Source organism: Garra rufa, chromosome 20 (genome assembly GCF_049309525.1).
Source record: "Garra rufa chromosome 20, GarRuf1.0, whole genome shotgun sequence".
Lineage (NCBI taxonomy): Eukaryota > Metazoa > Chordata > Actinopteri > Cypriniformes > Cyprinidae > Garra > Garra rufa.
In genome coordinates this window covers 27,065,418-27,092,281 of record NC_133380.1, presented here as the reverse complement: position 1 = coordinate 27,092,281, position 26,864 = coordinate 27,065,418, and the positions used below count along the sequence as shown (strand labels likewise).

The window sequence follows — 26,864 nt, the reverse complement described above, 5'->3', positions numbered from 1 at the left end:
TCTTTTTTCTGTGTTTGTATTAATATTATTATAATTATCATTATTATTACTATTACTAATATTATTTTTATTAGCCTGTTATTTTTGTATATATTTTTATTTTCGTTTATATTCGTTTCCCCGCCTTAATTTGGCTCCCTTTACTTAACGTTCATGTAAATGATTCTGTAAATGCTTGACATATGCTCATTAATCGTCACACACGGGGATAAATACAATCAAAAAGTCAAAACTTTATTGGCATAATTGTCAGGCGTTAAAAATAAATACCCCTAACCAGTTATTTAAATAATAATAACCTAATAATAGTAATAATAATAATAATAATAATAATAAATAATAATAATGTGTGAATTAGAGATAGAGAACTCTACTTTTTTCTTTATTGTGAATCGCTTAACCTAAATAACTTTCTGTATATGCTATTTGCCATATATTTAGCAAATATTGTAAACGACAATTATGCCAATAAAGTTTTGACTCTATGATTGTATTAATGCCGTGTGTGACCATACGATTTACAAATGGAACGTGAATGATTCACTCAACAATGAAACACTATATAGGTTATAATTAGACTAAAAAAAATGAATATATATATGAAGAGTTTGGTTGCAAAACGCGATAAACGCCATTTTTTGACATTTGGATTTTATTATTGGAAATCACAGTTCAAATGTACCTTAATCTATGTGTGAATTGCTGCCATTAATAAAATTTAAGAATGTACATTTTAGGCCTACTACAAAATGTATTTTTTTCACAAAACGCGATATCCGCCAGACCAGTTTCTTTGCAAAGTGCGATATGACCGTACGTGCGCGAGCTCAGCATCCCCTGGGAAGAAAGTCACCGCCGGTGAAGTGCTCCGAGTTTGCTTATAGATTCATTTAACGATAATATCAAAACAAAAAACATGTATTTTTAAAAAGAGGATTCAATAGGCTAACTAAAAAACGTTCACCATTTAATTGTTAATACTGTAGGCGAGCTGTCAGTCACGTAGGTTAAACAGCTGTCTGTCAGTCAGAGAATCAAAGCTTCAGAGTCAAGCTAATGTCATGGATTTCGATGACGGATTGGAGCCGGTCATTCCAGCTGCTGTTGGGAGAAAGAGGAAGGCATCTAAAGAAAATCATCAAAGGGAGAAGACCAAACGGGCAAGGCATTCAGGGGAGGGAAAACATCCGAAAATGTATTGTGGTCATCGTGCGAGTAATGCTGGTCTGTGTCATGCCGACCAACTGTCATATGAAGATGTAGCCTTCAACTTCACAAAAATGTATAAAACGCTACAAAAGTGGAATGGGATAAAATACTCCTCCGTCTCTCAACAATAAACAAATGCAGCAGGGAACGAGTCTCCGCTGATTTCAAGAAGACCAGGGAGGTCCTGCGCTCCTCCCCATCACGATGTCTGCAAGGCTACATTTCAAAGTTTATTTTTTAAATAATTAATTTTAATTATTATTATTATTATTATCATTACAGTGAAATAATACATTAAATATGACGGGGCGAGGCGAGCTTGTGTCGCGGACTCGGTGCAACAGAGACAAGAACTGTGACACCGCGTCTCCGCCCGCTCTGATCATACAGGTTTGGTTTTCAAAAATACACACACACACACACACACACACACACACACACACACACACACACACACACACACACACACACACACACACACACACACACACACACACACACACACACACACACACACACACACACACACACACACACACACACACACAAAAAAATGGCTCACTAGCTTTTCTTAATGGTATTACAGTAGTAGAATATAGCCTAAGGTGGATATATAGCGTTTTGCAAAAAAAAAAAAGTTATGTTGTGTATGTTCTGGCCAAAACTAACTCAGAATCTTATTATTATTAATCAATTTTTGTATATACTATTCCATATATTTATGATGTTTTTTTTTTTTGTTTTTTTTTTACCAATTTAAGATGTTTGACAATGTTAAGATAAGTATGTTGCATTTTGGCATGGTTTTTGACTTATTTATGAACTATTTATCTACATAAAATTAAATAAAAAATATCCTGGATTTGAAGAATATTGTGTCTCTGGCCTTCACTGAGCTCAAGTAATAGTTTTATGTACAAAAATTGTAAATTAACTTGACTGTTGATGTCTTAAATAATAATGTCAAATAACCAACATTTCTCAAAATGGATATATCTCGTTTTGCAACAAAACTCTTCATATATATATATATATATATATATATATATATATATATATATATTCACAATATATATATGTTAAATTCAACCTATACACTGCATTCCAGTAAAAATCCCAGCCATATAGCATAATCAAAGCTTTAATGGCATGTCAGCATTTATCATTTAGATTCTGAATGTTAAAAGAGATCGAAATGATAGGAAAATTAACGAATATAAACGAATAATGTCCGAAGAAGATGTCCTCTCCAGGTCACCGTACAAACAGGCTACACATTTAGCTTAGAGCAATGTTTGCTGCCGCTTTAGTTCTGTGCGTTACATGACTGCCCCCTACTGATCATGTCTTTCCTGTGTAAATGTGTTTTCCGTGTTCCTTTGGAATATACCGGCGTCACGCGAGACCACTTTACTTCCCGCGCGCATTTTAAATGGCCAGATCTGTATATGTTGGTGCACTACCCACGAGGCTATCAGCGCTGACTAACTTTCTAATTTTTATTAAGAATCCTTGTAAACCTAATTAAATACATTATTATTATTTTTTTTTTCATTTGATTATTCAAGCCTTGTAGTATTTCTTCTGTTTCATTCGCATCTTTGTGCTATTGTATTGCATTGTACTGTTATCTGTACTATAGATTGCAATTGGTTTCTTTGTTGTTATTGTATTACTAAGCATTTACTTTTGTAAGTTATATATTCACACACAATCATTGTCATGAAATGAATTTAACACCACAAGTTAAGATTGTTGTTATATCGCCCACCACTTCACTCACACAGACAGTATACAACAGTTGATACAGCTCATCAATAAAAGAAGAAAGACCTCTTAACATGTCATTTATAAAAATTAAACCCAGACAGGATGTTTAACTAAGGGCACACACTAGTACGTTTGGTGTGCACCGGGGTCTGATTGACATCAGAGTTCGGTATGTTTGGCTAGTATGAAAGCGGTCATGCGAAATATCTAATCTCTTCCTCTCTCACTTTTCTTTTTTCATTTTCAGTGAGACAAGTATGGATGCCTAAATTTTCCATACTAACTGCCATAATTATAACAAGCATTTAATTTTTTTTTTTTTTAATGTTAATTATATAATAATTATTATTTTAATTTAATGACAGATCTATTCTAAACTTTAATGTATCAGTGATAAATCTTTCTGAGACCAGGTGAATCAATCAATTCATCAAAAATCTGGCACACTTCTTCCTGTGTGGAGAACAGGCATGCTGTGATGAAGCTCTTCCAAAGCTAGGCATTTAAAATATATTAAGATACACTATGTGCCTATGTGTTTTAGCGTGGCTACCTTACCGTGCAGCACGGAGTAAACTCAAAGCTTCAGGTCCTGCACGAGACATAATACAGTCTTGAATTTTGACCAATGCTTCCATCCTCTGCTCATCCACTGGAGTCTCAGATATGGCATCAAAGGGCACAGCACCCTCTGTCAAACTCTGTGACAACTGCAAACCAACATGAAAAACAATCACACAACTTAGTGTTTTTAAATGCACAACAAGCTAAGAGTATTGGAAAATATAATTTCGGTATAGATAATTATAAATATAGATCATTTCTGCAAATTACAAACCAAACCAAAAACGTGTTTATTGTTAGAATAATGAATTTGGCATAATTTTAAAGCTGATTTTTATTTATTAAAAGGTAACAAAGCACAAAGCTTATTGCAATTACTGGATGGCAAGTGAGCTACAAATAACATTAGGGTTTATGCTTTAACAAAACACAGCATATAGACTAAGATTAGTGGTGGGCCGTTATCGGCGTTAACGTTAGATTCTTATCGGGCGATTAAAAAAAATATATATATCGCCGTTAATCTATTCTCAAAGTTGGGTTGGGAGCTGGGTCTATATTACGCAAGCTGATGACTTTTACCTTGATATTTTAGCGCAGATGTATACCTAGCCGAATTGCACTGTAGGGGGCGAGAACAAGTCTTCGAACCTGTGTGTATGCCTACTGTGAAATGACCACATCAAACGAGACGTGCTAACATGGATGCAGCTATGAAGCCGCCGGGTTTGCTTCAGGGCAGGTGCGTTTCTAGACCCTTTTTACTGGGGCACGTGCCCCATTGAAAATCTGCTGTGACCCAGTAAAATCTCAAATCTGAGTTATAATTTACTTTGATAATCCCGAAATAAAGACTGTGATTTCTCAGTCCTCGGGCACGGACAGAACGACAGCGCGCAAGTGAGTACTTAAATACTGTATGTTAATAGGCAATTGTTGCGTTTGCTACTGCTAGATAAGACGTTCTTGCTTATATCTATTTTATACTTCTCTCGTTATCTATATCTCTGCCTATATATATATGTATGTATATATATATATATATATATATATATATATATATATATATATATATATATGTGTGTATATATATATATATATATATCCATATGTATATGTAGACTTGGATTAATTCGTTGGTGTTAGTACATTTTTACGCGGGTCTAGACGGACTGTTGTAGTTTGTTTACATAGATATTGTATTTATCTGGATTAATTCAATTGTATTTTCATTAAATTACTCTCAGAAAGCAGTTATTCGTTCTGGTGCTTTGTATTGCTAGCATTTTTTGGTGTTAAAGTATAGTTTTGATTGCACTTAATCAAATTAGACTACTGAGCCACGGCCAAGGGAAGCTTTTGTTCTCACATGGTTCCCTTTCCTGAGCGCGCTTAGATGTGCTAAGTGCGTTCAATCTTAGTTTCGATTTGAGCCATTTGCGTACGATCTATTTGGGCTGACTCAGCAGAGGGGGCGTATCTAGCGAGGAGAAGTGTTTAAATAGTGAAGTCAGCTTCAATTCTGTGGGTTAAGTGATTTCTCAGTCCTCGGGCACGGACAGAACGACAGCGCGCAAGTGAGTACTTAAATACTGTATGTTAATAGGCAATTGTTGCGTTTGCTACTGCTAGATAAGACGTTCTTGCTTATATCTATTTTATACTTCTCTCGTTATCTATATCTCTGCCTATATATATATATATGTATGTATATATATATATATATATATATATGTGTGTGTATATATATATATATATATATATATATCCATATGTATATGTAGACTTGGATTAATTTGTTGGTGTTAGTACATTTTTACGCGGGTCTAGACGGACTGTTGTAGTTTGTTTACATAGATATTGTATTTATCTGGATTAATTCAATTGTATTTTCATTAAATTACTCTCAGAAAGCAGTTATTCGTTCTGGTGCTTTGTATTGCTAGCATTTTTTGGTGTTAAAGTATAGTTTTGATTGCACTTAATCAAATTAGACTACTGAGCCACGGCCAAGGGAAGCTTTTGTTCTCACGTGGTTCCCTTTCCTGAGCGCGCTTAGATGTGCTAAGTGCGTTCAATCTTAGTTTCGATTTGAGCCATTTGAGCCATTTGCGTACGATCTATTTGGGCTGACTCAGCAGAGGGGGAGTACCCAGCTGTTTTCACTGAACAGTCATTTGGTGGTGTATTTAACTGCATCATAGCAGCTGACGCTGAAGCGTCAGCGGAAGCGTTCAGCCTCCTCGTGTGAAGACCGACAAGGGTAAAGACAGCGACTTGTCCTGCGCGACTTAGCCGAGCAACGCAGCCGACAACGCACTTCGGTATTCCTTTCCTTCATCTCACTCCTACTTCTGCCCTCCTCTATCATGTGTTTCCAATTCATTCCGGTGCACTCTACACATCGCGCTAACATCAAACGCACACGACGACGCAATCTTTCTAATCTGCATCCTATTCACACCTCTTCCACTGAAACTTTCTCTTTCACTGTTGGCCTCTGGAACTGTCAGTCAGCTGTCAACAAAGCTGACTTCATTTCTGCCTTTTCTTTGCAATCTGGCCTGAGCATCCTAGGTTTGACTGAGACCTGGATTCGTCCAGAAAACTCAGCAACCCCAGCCGCTCTGTCTAATAACTTTTCCTTCTCCCACACCCCTCGGTACACTGGAAAGGGCGGCGGTACTGGACTGCTCATTTCTAACAACTGGAAATACTCAACCCATTCTTTTCTTGGCAATTATAACTCATTCGAATGTCATTCAGTGACTATAACAACTCCCATCAAACTCCATGTTGTAGTAATTTATCGTCCTCCTACTCAACTTGGCATTTTCCTAGAAGAGCTGGATGTGCTACTATCCTCATTTCCAGAGGATGGCACCCCATTTCTAGTCTTTGGAGACTTTAACATTCACCCTGAAAAACCCTATGCGGCTGACTTCCATACACTCCTAGCTTCATTTGATCTCAAACGCATTATCACTACACACACTCATAAATCTGGAAACCAACTTGATCTCATTTATACACGTAACTGTACTACAGATAACATAGCAGTCAAACCCTTACACATCTCTGACCACTTCTTCATTACATTCGACCTACATCAAGTTACCTGTGCACCACCAACCCCTCTACCTGTTACTTTTAGACGAAACCTACGCTCTCTCTCACCTTCCCGCCTTTCGTCTTTAGTATCCTCCTCTCTTCCCTCTCAAACCCACTTCTCATCCCTGGATACTAATACAGCAACGGACACCCTGTGCTCGACTCTCACGACTTGTCTAGATGATATTTGCCCTCTCTCCTCCAGGCCAGCACGGGCTGCTCCCTCAAACCCTTGGTTATCCGAGGTTCTTCGTGAGCAGCGCTCCAAACTTAGGGCAGCTGAGATGGAAATGGCACAAATCTAAGGATCCGTCTGACTTGAGTATGTATCAGTCTCTGCTGTCATCATTCTCTACCCAAGTCCACACTGCCAAATCTTCATACTTCCACAATAAGATCAACAATGCTCCAGACACACGAAACCTCTTCAAAACTTTCAATTCACTGCTTTGCCCCCCTCCACCACCTACTACTATAACAGCTGAGGACTTCGCCACATTCTTCACAGACAAAACTGCATCTATCAGCAATCAGTTCTCAGCTCCACACATACAGGAACTAAAATTGATCTCACCCGCATCTGGAACTCCCCTCTTCTCCTTCAGTCCCCACTCTGAGGCTGAAGTTAGCAAACTTCTCCTCTCCAGCCATCCGACGACATGTCCTTTAGATCCTATCCCCTCGCACTTTCTTCAAGCAATCGCTCCCACAATCCTACCGGCGCTCACACACATCATCAACTCATCTCTTCTCACAGGCACCTTCCCTACTACATTTAAGCAGGCCCGGGTAACCCCGCTGCTCAAAAAACCTACTCTAAACACTTCACTTGTAGACAACTACAGACCTGTCTCTCTCCTTCCATTCATAGCAAAAACGCTGGAACGAGCTGTTTTCAACCAGCTATCTTCATTTCTTGCGCAGAACAATCTATTGGATACCAACCAGTCAGGCTTCAGGAGTGGCCATTCAACTGAGACTGCTCTACTGTCTGTCACTGAAGCCTTACGGATTGCAAAAGCTGATTCCAAATCATCGGTTCTCATTTTGCTGGACCTATCTGCTGCTTTCGACACAGTGAATCATCAGATCCTTTTGTCCACCCTCTCATCGCTGGGCATCACAGGAACTTCACTTCACTGGTTCAAATCCTACCTCACTGGTAGGTCTTTCAGGGTGGCCTGGGGTGGTGAGGTATCCAAAACTCAACAACTGGTTACTGGGGTTCCTCAGGGATCAGTTCTTGGACCCCTCCTCTTCTCCATATACACTACATCTCTAGGCCCCATCATACAAGCACATGGCTTCTCCTACCATTGCTATGCTGATGACACACAGCTCTATCTCTCATTCAAACCAGATGATCCATCGGTAGCTGCACGAATCTCAGGCTGCCTGGCGGATATCTCTGCATGGATGAAGGAACACCATCTCCAACTCAATCTAGCAAAGACTGAGCTCCTTGTTTTCCCTGCCACGCCGACTCTACAACATGACTTCTCAATCCAGTTAGGTTCATCAACAGTTACCCCTTCAATTTCAGCCAGAAATCTTGGTGTAATGTTTGATGACCAATTGACTTTTAAAGACCACATAGCTAAAACTGCTCGATCTTGCAGGTTTGCACTGCACAACATCAGAAAGATCAGGCCCTTCCTAACAGAGCACGCTGCACAACTCCTCGTCCAGGCCCTGGTCATTTCCAGGCTGGACTACTGCAATGCTCTACTAGCTGGTCTTCCAGCATGTACAATCAGGCCTCTACAAATGATTCAGAATGCAGCAGCACGCCTGGTCTTCAATGAACCAAAAAAGGCCCATGTCACACCTCTCTTCATATCCCTTCACTGGCTACCAGTGGCGGCTCGCATTAAGTTCAAGACACTGATGCTGGCATATAGGACAGCCACCGGCTCATCACCTGCTTACCTACGTTCACTATTACGAATTTACACTCCCTCTAGATCTCTGAGATCCTCTAATGAAAGACGCCTCGTTGTACCACCACAGAGAGGCATGAAATCACTGTCCAGAACATTCTCGTTCAATAGTCCTGCCTGGTGGAATGACCTTCCCTCCCATATCCGGAATGCACATTCCCTAACTGCCTTCAAGCGACTTCTGAAAACCCATCTCTTTCGACACTATTTGACTCAATAATAATAAAAAAATAAAAATAAATAAAAAAATAAAAAAAAAAATAAAAAAACTTCTCTCTTTTCTTGATCTTCCCTTTCTATCCAGTACTTATCTAACAATGCCGATATATGGTATTTTTGAGCACTTCCTAGGTTGACCTGCCTCCTTAGGACGAATCACTTGTTGCATCCCCAATTGTAAGTCGCTTTGGATAAAATGAATAAATGTAAATGTAAAATGTAAATGCATTAAACTATATGCAACAACTGAATTGACGCTTCTGAAAGCAACGCAGTTTAACTATGCACGCAGATATCCATGCCCGTGTGCGCGTCTGTGTATTTAACTGCTCTGTCATTTTCGATCTCTCTCGTGCTGCACAACTGAAATTGTTTCACCGTGAGGACTGTTTGAAAGTCTTTTTTTCCACTAAAACTTTGATGCACATCATCTCAGTTCAGTACATGAACATAACAAAAGATAGAGATCAGGAAAATGGCATTGTGCAAATTGTTAAGTCATAACATGTACATTTATATAGTCACCAGTGGTGACCACAGCAAAAACTTCACTCACAAATGAATATATTTCAGTCACAGTCTGAAGCCCTGATTTGATCTTCATCAATATTTATTAACAAAATTGTGTGTGAAATTTTTCCAATTGAAATACGCATAGCTTAATATAAAACCACTTTAAATTCCAAGAACAAGCACTAAATATAAAATCCATTAAAATACAAGAACTGGTTCTGCAATGCATTTTTTTTTTCAATTAGTGGGGAGAAAAAAAAAATCATATTTAAAGGGTTAAATCAAAGGGTTAAACCATAAATAAATAAATAAAGAAAGAAAGAAAATAGAACATTCTGTCTCGTATGCAATTGGAGTCTGTGCGCTGGTACAGAAATGTATGCAAACATCAAGCTCACACCTTGTGTAAAGACCTACTCAGGAAAAGACCTGAGTCTACATGCATTAAGCCACAGAGAAAGAACACTGACAAGGTTCTTGAGTATCTCATTTTCTTTTTATGCTGCCTACTTTTTTTTGTTCACAATCAACATGCTTTTAGCACATTCCTGTCATTTCTCAATAACAAAACTCCCATATCTGACACAGAAGACGCTGCAATCTTACTAACCTGTGTCCAATCTGCACAACTTCAAGTGTAGCAGTGTTACTTAATTTTGTTACCAAAAACTGTTTGTTGACAAGCTTTTCCCCCCATGACTGAAACAAGACGGCAATAAGGTCAACATGCAATATCGTTGGTGATAAAAGAAAATTATTTTAAAAAATAAAAACCTTACCAAAACCAAAATTTTTATTTTGATACAAAAAAAGACAAAAAATATTGCAGACTTCTATACATGCCTCTACTATACAAGTTTTCATGTTTGTGGAGTTCAAATCCCCAAATCAGAGCTTCTATTAAAAGAACAAATTTTCTGCCTGGTGTTTTGCTTAATTTTTGCAATCTAACAACTATGCACTCAATCTTCATTGTGAAGGCGCCAGTGATGATCTGAAAACAGACAAACAAGCTGCAGTTCAAAATGTTTTTTGCTCGTAAGTGAAAGTTGAAACCAGACAGCTCATTGTGGTTTTAAACTACTCTTTTGGGTCAAAACATGACAAACACTTGACGTTTTTTGAAATCTTACACTTTTCCAGCCATTTTTCAAAATACAATAAACTAAACATCTTAATATAGAAGTTAATTTCTTTGCAAAACTAAAGTGGTTTGCTGACCATGATACTACTGTGCTTGATTGGCCAGCCAACTCACCTGACCTGAACCCCATAGAGAATCTACAAACGAGCTGAAGGCCGCTATCAAAGCAACCTGGGCTTCAATAACGCTTCAGCAGTGCCACAAGGCTGATCGCCTCCATGCCATACAGCACTGAAGCAGTAATTTGTGCAAAAGGAGCCCCAACCAAGTATTGAGTGCATAATTAAACCTACTTTGGAGATCTTGAACATTTGTTTTGTAAATCTTTTTTTGTTTTGAATCTTTTTTTTCTTTGAGAAAATATTACATTTTTTTGAGATACTGATTTTTTTCTCCAAGCTGTAAGTCATAATCATCAGAATTTTAAAAAAAATAAAAAATGAACCTGTATATACATTTTTTTCAGCTCATATTTTCGGCTGTTTTTCTCTATCTTCCAATAATTTTGGCATGTTTTCATTACATTAGTACAGGCAAGCATAGCTCCGTTTTTATTACGCTGCTTGAGGTATGTATTGCGGATGTTCAGAAATCAAATATTCAGGTAAGTGTCGCTAAAGGTAATGCTCTATCATGTTGGAAACATCCCCTACACTAAACCCAACCCCTAAACCTACCTGGTAGTGTAAACAAATGCAAAACTGATATAAAATTATGCAGCAGTGGATTTGAGCGCATCATGTGAGCTACTGACCAAACCTACTGAAATACAGTAGTCAACGTTTTAAGTGGACCAAAAAAAATGTTAAGTTGTGCTAAGACGAGAATGGATAACTTTGATGAAAGGTTTTTATCCACTTAAAATGTTGACTACAAAACTCATGCATATGAAGCTGTATAAGTTTTCAAATCACGCAGGATGTTAAGAAAGTAATAACATAATATTCTGCATTTAATTGCGTAAAAATTAGGCTTTATTAATCAAAACTGTGAACATGTAAATCATACTTAGTAAAACTCTGACAAAATGTTTCTTTTTTACACTGTCTCTAGTAGTGTTGTCAAAAATACTGAAATATCTGAACGGTACCAATACTAATTTCCTGAAGTATCGATACTACTAGCCGAGCTGTCACTTTCACTTCTCTATAAAGGCGCGTTGACAAACACCACACGTGACCACAGTGCCTGTCTCGTCTCATTTGCTTATTCAGCAAAAGTGAAACGAATACAAAGGCGAGTGCGGCGCCCCCCGCGACCATCTTTGTTTGATAAAGCAGCCGGAGTGCTTTCTGGAAATATTTTGGATATGAAGCAAATGAACATGGAAAGCCGAAGTACACAAACAAGTCAATATGTAGCTTGAGTTGCTACAGAGCAGTGCTAACAAAAGGCGCTAACAAGCACCTGAAAGACACCCAGATCTATATAAAGAATTTTGAGAGGTTGGTAACTGTTCTCATTTTAAGATTACTGAATCATTAAATAAGATTGCCTAGTATTGTTGCTGATATGAGTGTTGTCTCGTTTTTTTTTTTGTTTTTGTTTTTTTAACCATAGTTCGTTAATATATTCTGATTGAGGAGTCTTAGACGAGTAAATACTTTAACTGCGGTCGAATATAAAGTAACTGTGCTTATTTAACTTTATTTAAAAAAAAAAAAAGATTACTTAAATTCTGCAATTTGTCTTAATGTCTATCCAGTGAGCAACTGAGTATTGTTTTCGCGTGTGATGCACGCACGTTTGCATGCATGGATCGGTGTTTATGTGAATCCGGCATTAAAATCTGTTCATCAAATAATGTTAATGTATTAACCAGCATTTATGAACGATGGGCAATGCATTTGTTACAGTATATTTTAATCTTTGATAATGGTAGGTAATAAAAATTCAATGGATCATGTTAGCTCTGGTCCAATAAAAATATTAACAGAAAGAACTTTGGATTTTAATTAGTTCATGTATTAGTAAATTATAGTTTAAATTAACTTTTAACTAAGATTAATAAATGTTTTGGAAGTGTTTTTCATTGTTCATTCATGTTAACTAATGTTAACAAATATCTATTACCATTAACTTAAATTCTAAGATTAGTTAGATTCATTTTAAAAGTGTGGTCTAAAAAAAAAAAAAAAAAAAAAAAAAAAAAAGATTATAACCTGCACTACCAGTTGTATTTGAACAGTGAAGAAAGTGAAGCAAACTCAAATGAAGCTAAGAACAGGGCTGTAGCAGTATACATATACACATACCTCATTGTCATGTTCTAGACTTGTTATATTTATCTTTAAATTAAAAAAGAAGCTTACCCCCTTAATATTACGGTAGTTTTTTCTCTGTAGTTTCGAAAATGGTATCGAATATCGATATTTTTTAAGGTATCGTATCAAAGTTAGAAATTCCAGTATTGTGACAACACTAGTCTCTAGTGACCCTTTCAACTGGAAACTGCAGTGATTCGTAGATATAGGTATGTTTTTTCAGTTTAGCAAAAATATATATGGGGCACATATTTATATATACGAAAAAGTGTAGTCTAAATACATCTAGTATAAATGCACAAACACTATAGCTTAATCACAAATACTGTAATTTCATTATTCATTTAACACATGTCTACATTATAAAATAAAATTCAATATGAATATCCCCCATTTTCCACCACAATACAATGGTGCTGTTAGTGTTACTACAGTGAATCCATTGTAAATAATGGTGATTTATAGATTCAGGCTAGCAAAATGTTTCACTTCCCTGTTCTTAAAGGTTATCTTAAATGAAAGGTTCCCACTGGTCCTTAAAGTCTTAAACAGTCTTAAGTGTAAGTTGTGAAAGTCCATTAAAAGTCTTAAATACCTTAAATGGTATAAGAAAAGCTTAATTAAATTTTGCGAGGCCTACAAGACTACAGTCGTGGCCAAAAGTTTTGAGAATGACACAAATATTAGTTTTCACGAAGTTTGCTGCTAAACTGATTTTAGATCTTTGTTTCAGTTGTTTCTGTGATGTACTGAAATATAATTACAAGTACTTCATACAACGTTTCAAAGGCTTTTATCGACAATTACATGACATTTATGCAAAGAGTCAGTATTTGCAGTGTTGGCCCTTCTTTTTCAGGACCTCTGCAATTCGACTGGGCATGCTCTCAATCAACTTCTGGGCCAAATCCTGACTGATAGCAACCCATTCTTTCATAATCACTTCTTGGAGTTTGTCAGAATTAGTGGGTTTTTGTTTGTCCATCCTCCTCTTGAGGATTGACCACAAGTTCTCAATGGGATTAAGATCTGGGGAGTTTCCAGGCCATGGACCCAAAATTTCAACGTTTTGGTCCCCGAGCAACTTAGTTATCACTTTTGCCTCATGGCACGGTGCTCCATCGTGCTGGAAAATGCATTGTTCTTCACCAAACTGTTGTTGGATTGTTGGAAGAAGTTGCTGTTGGAGGGTGTTTTGGTACCATTCTTTATTCATGGCTGTGTTTTTGGGCAAAATTGTGAGTGAGCCCACTCCCTTGGATGAGAAGCAACCCCACACATTAATGGTATCAGGATGCTTTACTGTTGGCATGACACAGGACTGATGGTAGCGCTCACCTTTTCTTCTCCGGACAAGCCTTTTTCCAGATGCCCCAAACAATCGGAAAGAGGCTTCATCGGAGAATATGACTTTGCCCCAGTCCTCAGCAGTCCATTCGCCATACTTTTTTGCAGAAGATCAATCTGTCCCTGATGATTTTCTTGGAGAGAAGTGGCTTCTTTGCTGCCCTTCTTGACACCAGGCCATCTTCCAAAAGTCTTGGCCTCACTGTGCATGCAGATGCACTCACACCTGCCTGCTGCCATTCCTGAGCAAGCTCTGCACTGGTGGCACTCCGATCCCGCAGCTGAATCCTCTTTAGGAGAAGATCCTGGCGCTTGCTGGACTTTCTTGGACGCCCTGAAGCCTTCTTAACAATGCAGTGGAAAGGTTTTTTTTGGGATTAAGTTAATTTTCATAGCAAAGAAGGACTATGCAATTCATCTGATCACTCTTCATAACATTCTGGAGTATATGCAAATTGCTATTATAAAAACTTAAGCAGCAACTTTTCCAATTTCCAATATTTATGTAATTCTCAAAACTTTTAGCCACGACTGTACATTAAGTCCACATTTTGTTGGCCGCTTAGTTTATATTTGTATGATGTCCCAACATGCCACTTCTCATTTTTTTTAAAACATCAAACATGGTTCACAAGTTTTTTTTTAACACAACTTTTTCCACTTTATTGGCCAAAATTATTAGAATGTAAATATCTTGGTTGGAAATAGTGTGAAATAGGGCTGTCGCAATATCAGTTTTTCATTACACAATTATTAAAATTGTGTAATGGAAAAAAGAATTCAAATTCACAAGAATTCACAATAACGATATCTTTATATTTGTGTTACCTCTTTTTTGGTCATTGAATCACATAAACAAGCATAAATAGGCAGAAGAGTAAGTTTGCAATCAAAATTCTATAGATCATGGCATTACCTACAGACTAAGGTTTCCAACACTTATTTCACTATGGATGAATCTTGATGAATGACACAGAGGAATGTAAACAGGTAAACTCTGTCCAATAAAAGGACAGCTTTACTCACATGTGACTTGAATAAACAGTCTGGTAGTTAAAAGCTTGTTTTTTGGTTGTGTGACAGCAGTTTGCACCAATTCTGTAGACTGGCCCATCATTTATCATTTACTTGATAAACATCCCTAATCTTTGAAATCTTTTTTCTGCTATTTGCTCCATTCTTAAGTGGTTCTTGGACAGAACATGTCAGGAAAACCAGCCCTTACAGAAAAACCACATGAATTTCACATGTGTCCACAAGTTTTCCACATGTGGTCACATGTGTCCACAAGTTTTCCACATGTGGTCACATGTGTCCACAAGTTTTCCACATGTGGTCACATGTGTCCACAAGTTTTCCACATGTGGTCACATGTGTCCACAAGTTTTCCACATGTGGTCACATGTGTCCACAAGTTTTCCACATGTGGTCACATGTGTCCACAAGTTTTCCACATGTGGTCACATGTGTCCACAAGTTTTCCACATGTGGTCACATGTGTCCACAAGTTTTCCACATGTGGTCACATGTGTCCACAAGTTTTCCACATGTGGTCACATGTGTCCACAAGTTTTCCACATGTGGTCACATGTGTCCACAAGTTTTCCACATGTGGTCACATGTGTCCACAAGTTTTCCACATGTGGTCACATGTGTCCACAAGTTTTCCACATGTGGTCACATGTGTCCACAAGTTTTCCACATGTGTCCACAAGTTTTCCACATGTGTCCACAAGTTTTCCACATGTGGTCACATGTGTCCACAAATTTTCCACATGTGGTCACATGTGTCCACAAATTTTCCACATGTGGTCACATGTGTCCACATGTTTTCCACATGTGATCACATGCTTTCCACATGTGGTCACATATGTCCACAAATTTTCCACATTTGCAACATAATAGAGCACATGTGGAAATTTTTCATGTGTTATAATTGGTTTTAACATGTGGATCACATGTTAGCTACATGTAACAAATACATTTTTAGCTTCACACCCTGATATTATGTTGACTTTTAGTTTGTTTCCAACTTCCCATTCCCGGTTCTGTAGTAGTCCCTTTGTTGCAAAGTTGACGATACACTTTGTTATTAGCTTGTACCTATAATTTATATATATATATACACACATACATACATACATACATACATACATATATATAATGTGTGTGTGTATTACAATCATATAATAAATTCATGTTACTATTATTATAACTAATACTAAGCAACCATGACCTGCACACTTCATGGATTCAATGAAGATTCAGCAAAGGATAAATGGATTTCCAGCATTAAAAATCACTGGTGATTCCTGTACAGCTATGATAAGCTGTTTCTACAACTTGGCAGTGCTTTCAAAGTTATTAAGGGAAAGGATGAAGCTGATTGGTTGGTTCATGTCACATGACCCGCGGTTCATTATGAGCGCGCATACACATAGTGCGCGTGTACATTTGAAATAACGAATTTATGCGCGCCGCGCAAAAGACACTATATGTGAACAGCCCCTTTAGCTGTTGCGATGCGGCACGGAAACTGCCGTGTCCGGTGTAGACACGATGTAAGGGTAATTTTTTTTAGTCGAAATCATATTTATAACGCTTATTTATATTTTAAATTTCTGATGGGACCACTGATCTATATAATGACTGGATTGCTCATTGCGTTCTAAACTGCCGTTAGGCAGTGAAGCCACCGGAAGTGTTCGATCCGCCATCTTACTATTCCCTACCTGCAGAGAGCGCCATTGAGTCACATGTAAATTGCCGACCTAAAATCACCCGATTTGAAGCGTATCTTTCACACAGGATTAGTTTTTAGGATATGTGTATGTAAATTAATTTTTACTTAAGATGTTTTCTGGAATGTTTATGGTCTTTTCGGGCTGGATAAGCGATATATTGAAATCGTTTTGGTGGGCGTGTCAGCTGCGCACTTGCAGAAACAGGTAACTGATCCAACACTAAATATATTTCTTTATGTACCTAATTATACAGGAAATAATACACAGTACCTTATATCTGGTATTAGTATCTGAAATTGATTCGATTACACAGTAAATAATACAATACAAGTCTCTGTTACTACATTGCTTGTTATATTGAAATTCAAATCTTTGAAATAAAGCTTATGTCTTTAAGTCCGTACCATTTGTAGTCAGCGGTATATTCTCCGAGTCATGGTGTGTATTTTTAATGTGCCTGATTGAGCAACATCTATTTCAGACTCTTCAGATCAGCAAATTCTGTAATGATTTACTAACATTACCGTTTCCATCTGAGTAAAATGCTGTGTATGTTGAATTAATTATTAATTTAACGAACAAATCATTACCTGCTTCAAAATGAATAACGTTACTGTTAAATATTGTTGAAACATGCAGTTAGTCTACTGTACGAATATAAACAACAAAATGACATAAACCGTGAATAACTGTACTGAGATCGTATGATGTTTGTTTATCTGGTGTACGCGACTGTGGCTATGAACGTACATTTTTAATAAGCAGAGGGAATTCCCAACATTAACCGTTTACATGCTTAGGACGTTTGCATTGTGAAAATGTACAGTGAGACTTCAGGTATAAAAACGCTGACTTGTTATGTGATGTTTTCTCGATAAAATCGTATAGTTTCCTATTCATTCAATGGAATGTATGCAAATACTAGGGAATACTAATATGGCGGCGCGGTGGCTTCACTTTTATGACGTCATGAGCAATCCAGTTCTCTATTATAGATCAGTGGATGGGACAAGTCGGAGCTCTGCGCAGTGCGCATCATTCAAACCATAACGGTCAACATCCACTGTAAGCTGAGGAAAAGGTAAGCAAAATTTGCTTGATAGCCTAGTTTTTACACATTTAAAGTTGAATTTCAGTTTTTATAGCTGTAATGTGTTGTATTCTAGAACATTTAATACTTTTCTGCTTCATATGTTTGTAACATAGCTTTTCTACTTTTCTGCGCACCCTTCGATGAAACAGGCAAAAACTGAGGTAAATCAATGTTAAACTTAAGTTCATACAAATGTTAGTTGTTATAGTTTAAGTTAATTGTTTAGTTGTTTAAAATAGCAACTTAAAGGAGAAGTTCACTTCCAGAACAAACATTTACAGATAATTTAACTCAGTAAGTAAAGTATTAACAACAGTGTGGTGAATAATCTGTTTCTGCTCTTCTTTCGCCAAACAAAATAGTTCAAAAAAGACCAGTCAAAGCAGTTTTGTTCTCTGCAAAGCACAGAGGTGTTTTGTTATTGAATTGAATGAGCAATTTGAAAGAATTTCTTGTTTCGTTTTTGAATTCATCAAAATTGTTAACCTTATAAATTGTCCACTTTGTGTTTGTTTTTTGCTTTTTTGATTTAGCTATTTTTAGATTAAACACGTTGTGTATATGTCTGAGTAGAATATTTAAAATCACGTTTGTTCTGGTAACATCACAGTCAACCTTATACACTTGTTTTAATAGGAATTACCGGCCATTCCACTGTCCATCCTCTCTGATTGGCTTTTTGAGAACCTTCAGGTGAGTCTCCTTGTGAATAACACTATGTATGTAATCAAAATACAAAAGTGTTTTTGCTCATACTGTTGTTCATTCAGTGTATAAATGTTTGATTGCATCTGTTACTATATCTGTGTTTTTGTTCAGACCACTCACCCAAACCACAAAAATCAGTCAATACACACAAAATTAAAAATTAAATATAATATATATATATAAATATATATATATATTAGGGCTGGGACACGATTAATCGCGATTAATCGCATCCAGAATAAAAGTTTATGTTAACATACTAAATGTGTGTTTACTGTGTATATTTATTATGTATATATAAATATGAATGAATGAATGAAGCATTTGTATAGCGCTTTTATTGTGCATTTCCGTACACCCAAAGCGCTTTACAATCATATGGGGGATCTCTCCTCAACCACCACCAGTGTGCAGCACCCACATATATATATATAAATACACACACAAACATGTATATTAAAGAAAACTGAAAATAAAAATTAAATTAAAATAAATAAAATATTTATAATTCTATATATAATCTAAATTAAAAACAAATATAACTATCCACACATATAAGTATTTTTTAAAGTCTATACATGTATGTGTGTGTATTTATATATACATAATAAATATACACAGTAAACACACATTTAGTATGTTAACATAAACTTTTATTTTGGATGCGATTAATCGTGTCCCAGCCCTAATATATATATATATATATATATATATATATTATTATATATTTTTTTTTTTCACAAATTTTCTCCCCCATTTTTTGGTATCAAAAAGAAAGACTATGGAATAAACGTAAATAATGATTGAATTTAAATTGTTGTGTAAACTTTAGCTAAGTTTAGCTGTCTTTTTAAAATTAATGGTCAAAAACTATTGTAAATATTAAAAAATCATCAAATCATTGATAGTTAAAAAAAAACATCTTAAATTGATCAATGCCATTTTGGACACTGGATTTGTATCTTTCTTTTTTCCGTTTTTTTATTTAGGACAAGTCTGATGAGTTTGGAGATGTTGCTGTGGCCCTCCTTACAGACAATGACACCAATCCAGTTCATTGCCAATCTCATGTCATCAAATATGACTCAAGTTGTTAGGTCTACTTAGCAGTGCCTTTTGGTGTACTTTCAGGTTTTATCAACTTCATGCCATGGGAAATGTGATTGAGTCACTTTTTTTTTTTTTATTTAAGAACAAATTTGCTGTAGCACATTACCAGTTATTAAAGGAAAAGGTTTACTCAGAATTAAAAAATCTGTCATTAATTACATACCCTCATGTCGTTCCAAACCTGCAAGACCTTTGTTCATCATCAGAACACAAATTTAGATAATTTTGGAGAAATTCGAGAGCTTTCTGACCCTGCATAGACATCAATGCAAATGTTCCCAGGCCCAGGAAGCTAGTAAGGACATCAGACCGACATGGAAGAGAAGACATTTTTGAATATGGTCGTCATTTTAGTTTTCTTTGAGCAAAAATATGATGAGTCACTGATGTCACATTAACTATTTTAATAATGTCCTTACTACATTTCTGGCCCTGGGAACATTTCAGTTGCATTGCTGTCTATGCAGAGTCAAAGCTCTCGAAGCATCCCAAAAATATCTTAATTTATCTTATATGTTTGTGTTTTGATGATGAATGAAGGCCTTTCTTGTTTGGAACTACATGAGGGTATAATGGCATAATTTTCATTTTTGGATGAACCATCCCTTAAAGATTTATATAAATACTTTAGATTGTAGTTATTCATTTGAAATCTTCATAATATGGACAGTGTGTAAGGATTGCTAAATAAAACTTAATGGAATTTTTCTATACAATTGAACTGAACAAACAATATTAAATATTTTTGAGTGTACATTGTGCATGAATAAAATATTGACAGTTGACAGTTGTGAGTCATTTCACTATCACAACATTGTAACACGAGCAGGTTTATAATATACATGTTTTACATGGGAATACACATGTGAATACACATGTTTTTCACATGTGATCACAAGGGTTTCACATGGGATTCACATGTGATCTCTAGGGTTTCACATGGGAATCACATGGGATTCACATGGGAATTCACACAGAATGCACATGAAAGTGTTCCAAAAGCACACGAAAGTGTTCCAAAAGCACACGTTTGCACATGGGTTTCACATGGGAATCACATGTGAAAGCACATGTCACATGTGATTTTCACATGTGAAAATTCACATTTGCAGAATCACATGTGATTTTCACATGTGTCACATGTGCAAGCACACGTTTTCACATGTGAAATAACACGTGCAGAATATGTGGCCACATGTGACCACATGTGTTTTTGCACATGTGAAATTCATGTGGTTTTTCTGTAAGGGAGGAGAAATCTCTGTATTTCTTTTTCCTTTTCATTTTGGAGTACTGGGGCATTTTGGAACAAATTTTAATGAGAACAAGTACACAAGTGCAATATCAGTATCAGTGCATCCTTACTGTGTGCTTTATATTAAAAATAGAGGTCAACCGATATATCGTCCGGCCGATATATCACGCCGATATTTGCCATTTTTTAATATATCGGCATCGGCCGATATCCGTGTTTAGTAGCGCCGATTTAAAGTCAGGCACGTCTGCGGGCAGCCCCGTGTTATTGGTGCGGTATATCGCGCTGCTGTGAAGGACCCCAAGCCAAAACTTTTGTAAGATTCAATAACATTTCTGAGAGATCAAGGTAAGGATTAAATTCAGACATTTCAAAGTCCCATGGCCATATATGTACTATATATTACTAGTAAACTATGAAGTTTTGCTTTCACTTAGTGAAAGAAAGCATAGAACCGTCGGTAACTGGCATAATGCTACAGCTGGTTAAAGGTTTGCTTTTGCAGTTAAGTTTAAAGACTGTAGTCTAAAACGATCAGCAGCTTGTTTGCTAACATATTAGCCCCAATGTTATAAGTTCTGTTTTATTTTTCCTGTATTGGAGTCAGAGAATTTCACTCTGCGTGGGGTGGAGAATGCTGCGGCTCTCACAAACAATGCAGCGTTGTGATTACTCCGCCTCGCTCAGAGACAGTGATGCACGGAAGGAGATTATATCCGCGGGTTGGGTCGGGTAATAAAAAAATGCTTTCGTATAACTTGTGGGTGGGTTGCGCGTGGATGAGATAAATCAATAATGATGTAAACATTAACTACATTTTCTAAATTTTTTTCTAAAATCTGAACCTGAGTTATGTGGTCAGGACCGTGGCACCAGCTTCCTTTTAAATATATTTTGATGATTGCACCTGACCGCGCCGTCCTCTCCGTCACCTCAGATACTGCGAGTTTATAACTATGGTCACGTTCAGATGTAAGTAAAAGTTATTTTTTTCAGCACGGATTTGGCTTAAAAGCACGAGTGATTAAGCCTATATACTGTAAGTCTGCAGCGGTGTGAAGATCAGCTGTTAAAATGAACCATCCATTCATCATATCAGCATGCAAAACTAAGAATTAGAATAATTGTAATAGGAAGATCACGTGCGGTTTGCTAAATCTGAGAAAAATATAAGTGCGGGTGGGTGGCAGGCGGATTACACTATTGCCAGATTTTGCTTTATTTCATCGTCAAAAATAAGATTTTGCTCTCTTTTGTCGTCAAAAGTATTCTGAAACAAGTCACAACTGAGCCGCTGTGCATCTCCATTTAAACAGCTGTGTTTCGTTTATGAATGAACGTGCGTTTTTAAACGAATCTATTGAAATGATTCAATTTCTCATTCATAAAGAGAGTCATTTGCTTTATTCAGGAATGAATCAGCTGTTCAAACGAATCAAATGAATTATATGATTCACTAATTAAATCAGTGTCTTGCCGCCATCTGCTGGCAGGTCCTCTCAGTTACGTATATAAATCATTTAAAGTTTAACATTAATCTCAGCTCTTAAACTTTTATGTAAATTATTGACAGTTTTTATATTATCTGTTTTATATATTTAATACTTGGTCAGTTTGATTTGTTTGGTTAACTTTGGTTAAATCTTTTATAATAATACTGTGCAGTTCACAAAATCAAGATGGTTCATTGTGTTCATTGTTCATGATGTAAATAAAAATAAAATAAAAGGGAGAACTTCAAGATATCGGCCCTAAAAATCGGCAGCACATATCGGCCATCGGCTGACCCTGACCTCTAAACATCGGCATCGGTTATAGAAAACCCCATATCGGTCGATCTCTAATTAAAAATACACTATTTTCACCATCAAGCAATCGTGAGGGTGTGGCCCGATTCGAGGCATCGCAAATAACTTTTTGTTAAAAAAAATCCTCAATTGTGTGGTGCCATTATAACTATTTAACTGCTTCCAATTGAGTTGGAGCATCCCTGATAGCAAATCGCAAATATCAAACATGAACTCTTAATCGGACTGCCTCTGACGTGATACCCGTTTCACCAACTGGATGTTGCATGCTTCTATAGCTAAAACTTGGCCGTCACAAACATGCCAAAAAAATGATGACCCGTATTCTTTCATGTTTGATCTCTCACTTTGAAAACGATTCGACAGGTCTGGCCGAATCATGTGGTGTTTAAAGGCATTATAAGGTTGAAACATTGGTTAAAATTGTCCTTAACTCTGTGGTCTCTACCAGTTTTAAAATCAGTCAAGTTTTGGAAAATCACCTGTCCCAGGCCTGAGATGCTCTTAATGCTACAGATATTTATGCTGATATGATTGTTTTTATGTATAAAGTTGATTACGTACTATTTTGATTTGGTGGCCCTGATATTGTATCTTTTCACTGTTTGTTAACTTTATGTATTTTTTGTGTTGATGTGATGTCAGTCTTTTACTGTATAATCAATTTATAGGATGTTTTAGAATCATTAGTACTGATAATGGAGAGAATAATTTGCTTCCCACACCCATTGTCAGACAGGCCAAAAGATTCTTAAGACTCAAAAAAAATGTTTTATTTAACTATTTATTTTAAAACTAAAAAATAAATAAAAATGTCATCCCTTTTTCTTTCTGTTACTGATTTTCTATTAACTTACTTGAAAGCCAGACGTTCTGAGCTCTTGAGACACTATTTCCCATGACTGCTCCAGGTCTTCAGCTGTTGGCTGTGTCTGAAGGGTCTTCTGGCTACGTTTCCTTCGCTTCACTCTTTTCTTCTAAAGAACACATAAATAAATCTATTTGTACAATCCTTGCAAGTAAATTTTCTAATTTCATCAACACTACAACCAAAATGAATAAATAAATACATACATCCTGTTACATGTCTGCTTATTGAAGTGTGCATGGGTAATACGTGACAGGAATGCATTGTTAGTGCAGATAAAAAGTGTTTTCATGTCGTGCAGCAAAAGTAGAAGTGGTTGAGTCAAAACGCTGCATTTATAACTGCATGAGAGGATGATATGAGCTGCAAGTTTCACACTGACATGTATCAAGCCTTATTTAACATAACTTACAAACATATGTTGACGTCACTAAAGGGAAATAACCTGATTTACTAATAAAGTCATGTAAACTTAGCTTACTTGCGTTGTCAGCTTACTGGTGTCCATGTAAACATGCTCATTTTGTTTAAGGGACATAAACCCTATTTTTAGTCGCAAATGCGAGTGAAATGCTTGCACTGTCAAGCCCTGTGTACAACAAAGCCAAAAACACACCAACAACGGAGATCTGGGGTCCGTTCTTCGTACCTCGCTAACTAAGTTAGCTGGATTTGATTGTTGACGATTTTGCGTGATCTTGGATCGCTCGGTTCTTCGAAGCTCATCCGGGACTTGCTGTCATAGCAACAGGTGCGCAAGCTTAAACCTGCTCTGGAGCAGGTTTATTTCATGTAAACAGGATTTAGGCTGCGCTCCTGGCGGGTTATGATTGGTTGAAATGGCGAGGTCACATCTGATTGGTTAAAGAGCACGACTGACGCGGACTGAGTCACGTGGGGAAAAAAAAAGTATCTTGCAAGGAAGTATATATATATATATATATATATATATATATATATATATATACATATATATACACACACACATATATACACTACCGTTCAAAAGTTTGGGGTCAGTACATTTTTTTTTTTAAGAAATTAATACTTTTATTCACCAAGGATGTATTAAGTTAATAATTAAAAAAATATTAAAAGTTAATAAATAATTTACATTGTTTTATATATATATCACAGGTTCCAAAAAATATTTGGCAGCACAACTGTTGATATTATCCAACATTGATCATTCTAATAATAAATCAGCATATTAGAATGATTTCTGAAGGATCATGTGACACTTAAGACTGGAGTAACAGCTGATAAAAATTCAGCTTTTCATCAAAGGAATAAATTATATTTTAAAGTATGTTAAAATAATAATAAAAAAAAACATTTTATATTGTAAAAACATTTTGCAATATTACTGTTTTTTCTGTATTTTTAATCAAATAAATGCAGCCTTGATGAGTATAAGAGACTTCTTTAAAGACTATTACAAGTCTTACTGACCCCAAACTTTTGAACGGTAGTGTATAGGGCTGCAACTAACGATTATTTTAATAATCGATTAATCTGTCGATTATTTTTTCGATTAATCGATGAATCGGATAAAAAAAACAAGGGATTTACAACCCTTTATTCAAAAACAGAACTAAAATCTTTAGAAAGTGCACAAACATGTTGCTCCTTGAACTGTTATAATAATAATAATAATAAAATAAAAATGGACTAACACAAAAAACATACACATGTATGCTTTACATCTGCCAAATATATAGACTAAATAAACTAAAATTACTATCCGTCAAGTGGTGTACATGCTGCATTTCCCATCAAGAAGCCTCTCAAATTAAAATTCCTCAGTGCGCATTAAAAAAGTCATGTGACTTTGCACGCTGGAACGGGACAACTTGACTAACTTTCTGCTATTCATTCTGCCATGGCGTTGTTTAGTGTCCTACCATCAGCAGCGACCAGCTGGAAGAGTTCCGCATTCAAATGCACGCAAACCTGGCCTCAAAGCCCCAGCAAAAGTAATTACCTTGAATGTGTCAAGGCAAAAATTAAGAAAATATTCGAATTACTTATTAATAAACTAGTATTTTCTGATTCAGTGTTGCAAAGATGAAATTGACGATCCTGCCATCTGCTCATTAATGCCTAATGCATCTTTATGGATTAGCTAATGAAAGAGTTTTGTTTTCGATTTTAATTATTTCGTTTTATAGTAAAATAATAATTTAAAGCTTTCTATAGATATTGTGTTTGTGAGGCAATTACCTGGGTTTCGGTTAATTATTGTGAAGCGCTCCTGTTTAAACCAAAGATATCAAGCGTATTCTGTTTGTTTTCTTTAAGAGCACATTTTGTTGATACTGTTAGTGCACACAAACTAAGGTAGACCCTTTACAGTTCCGGCCCGGGTGGTAAATTACTCTTACCTTTATGAGCAAAAAAGAAATTCCACATTGCACTGGCGTGTCCATGCGCTGCAAAGCGTGCTTCTCTCCGCACAAACTTTGGATTTATATTGATTGAATGATTAAACTAATATTGTGATATGTTTTAAGTTTTTTATATCAATGGATTTTAATTTAAATCGCGATGAATTAAGCAGGCTTTTGATCTCTCTGCCGCTGTTTGCTAGGTATAACTTTAAAAAACAAAAACTTGAATTTTACAAACAAAAAGTGTTCCAAATATATCTCTAAATTAACTTTATAAATTAAAGGAACGAAAATAAATGTAATCACTTTGCTATTAAAAACAGCAGCTGTGTAATGAGGAAGAGAAAGAGAAAAAAAGACAGTCGGACTGGAAATTCAGTCGGCCAAAAATTGATGAGCTGTCGGACATTTTTACAAGGAATGTTTGTTTAATAACCTATATAATATTCTTAGGCTACTTTCTTAATTAAATATATTATTTCTTTGATTTATTTTAGCGTTTTTAGGCTGCTTGTTCGCTGACTGAAGTGTAGGCTATATATAAAAAAACAACGTGCCACCATCACAGCCCTATTCAAAACTGAGACGATTTCACCTCAGCAGAGCTCCTCTTTCTCCTTACGATTGTGGTATGTTTTCGACACATTATACAGACAGACAGTGTTACAAAAACTATAGAAGTAGTTTTCTCCATCTCCACTATCCAACGACCCGTACAGCAGCTGTTTTGCGATCGAGCATTGGCTGCTGTGAAAGTACGCTAGCCAAAGTAGGCTTAAATATCAAACATGTTTGATATAAATCGGG

The 26,864-nt window shown here is 36.3% G+C and overlaps 1 protein-coding gene across 1 annotated transcript in view; it reads right to left on the bottom strand.

The window, feature by feature from the left end:
* Positions 1 to 24,175, bottom strand: part of timeless (timeless circadian clock) — a 71,055-nt gene extending 46,880 nt beyond the window's left edge. The window contains exons 1-3 of the mRNA XM_073825530.1: positions 24,149 to 24,175; positions 23,657 to 23,776; positions 3,538 to 3,689 (exon numbers count right to left, since the gene is read on the bottom strand). Of these exons, the coding sequence (XP_073681631.1) occupies positions 3,538 to 3,689; positions 23,657 to 23,776; positions 24,149 to 24,175 (299 nt within the window). The remainder of the gene's footprint in view (positions 1 to 3,537; positions 3,690 to 23,656; positions 23,777 to 24,148) is intronic.
* Between the last annotated feature and the right edge of the window lie 2,689 nt (positions 24,176 to 26,864).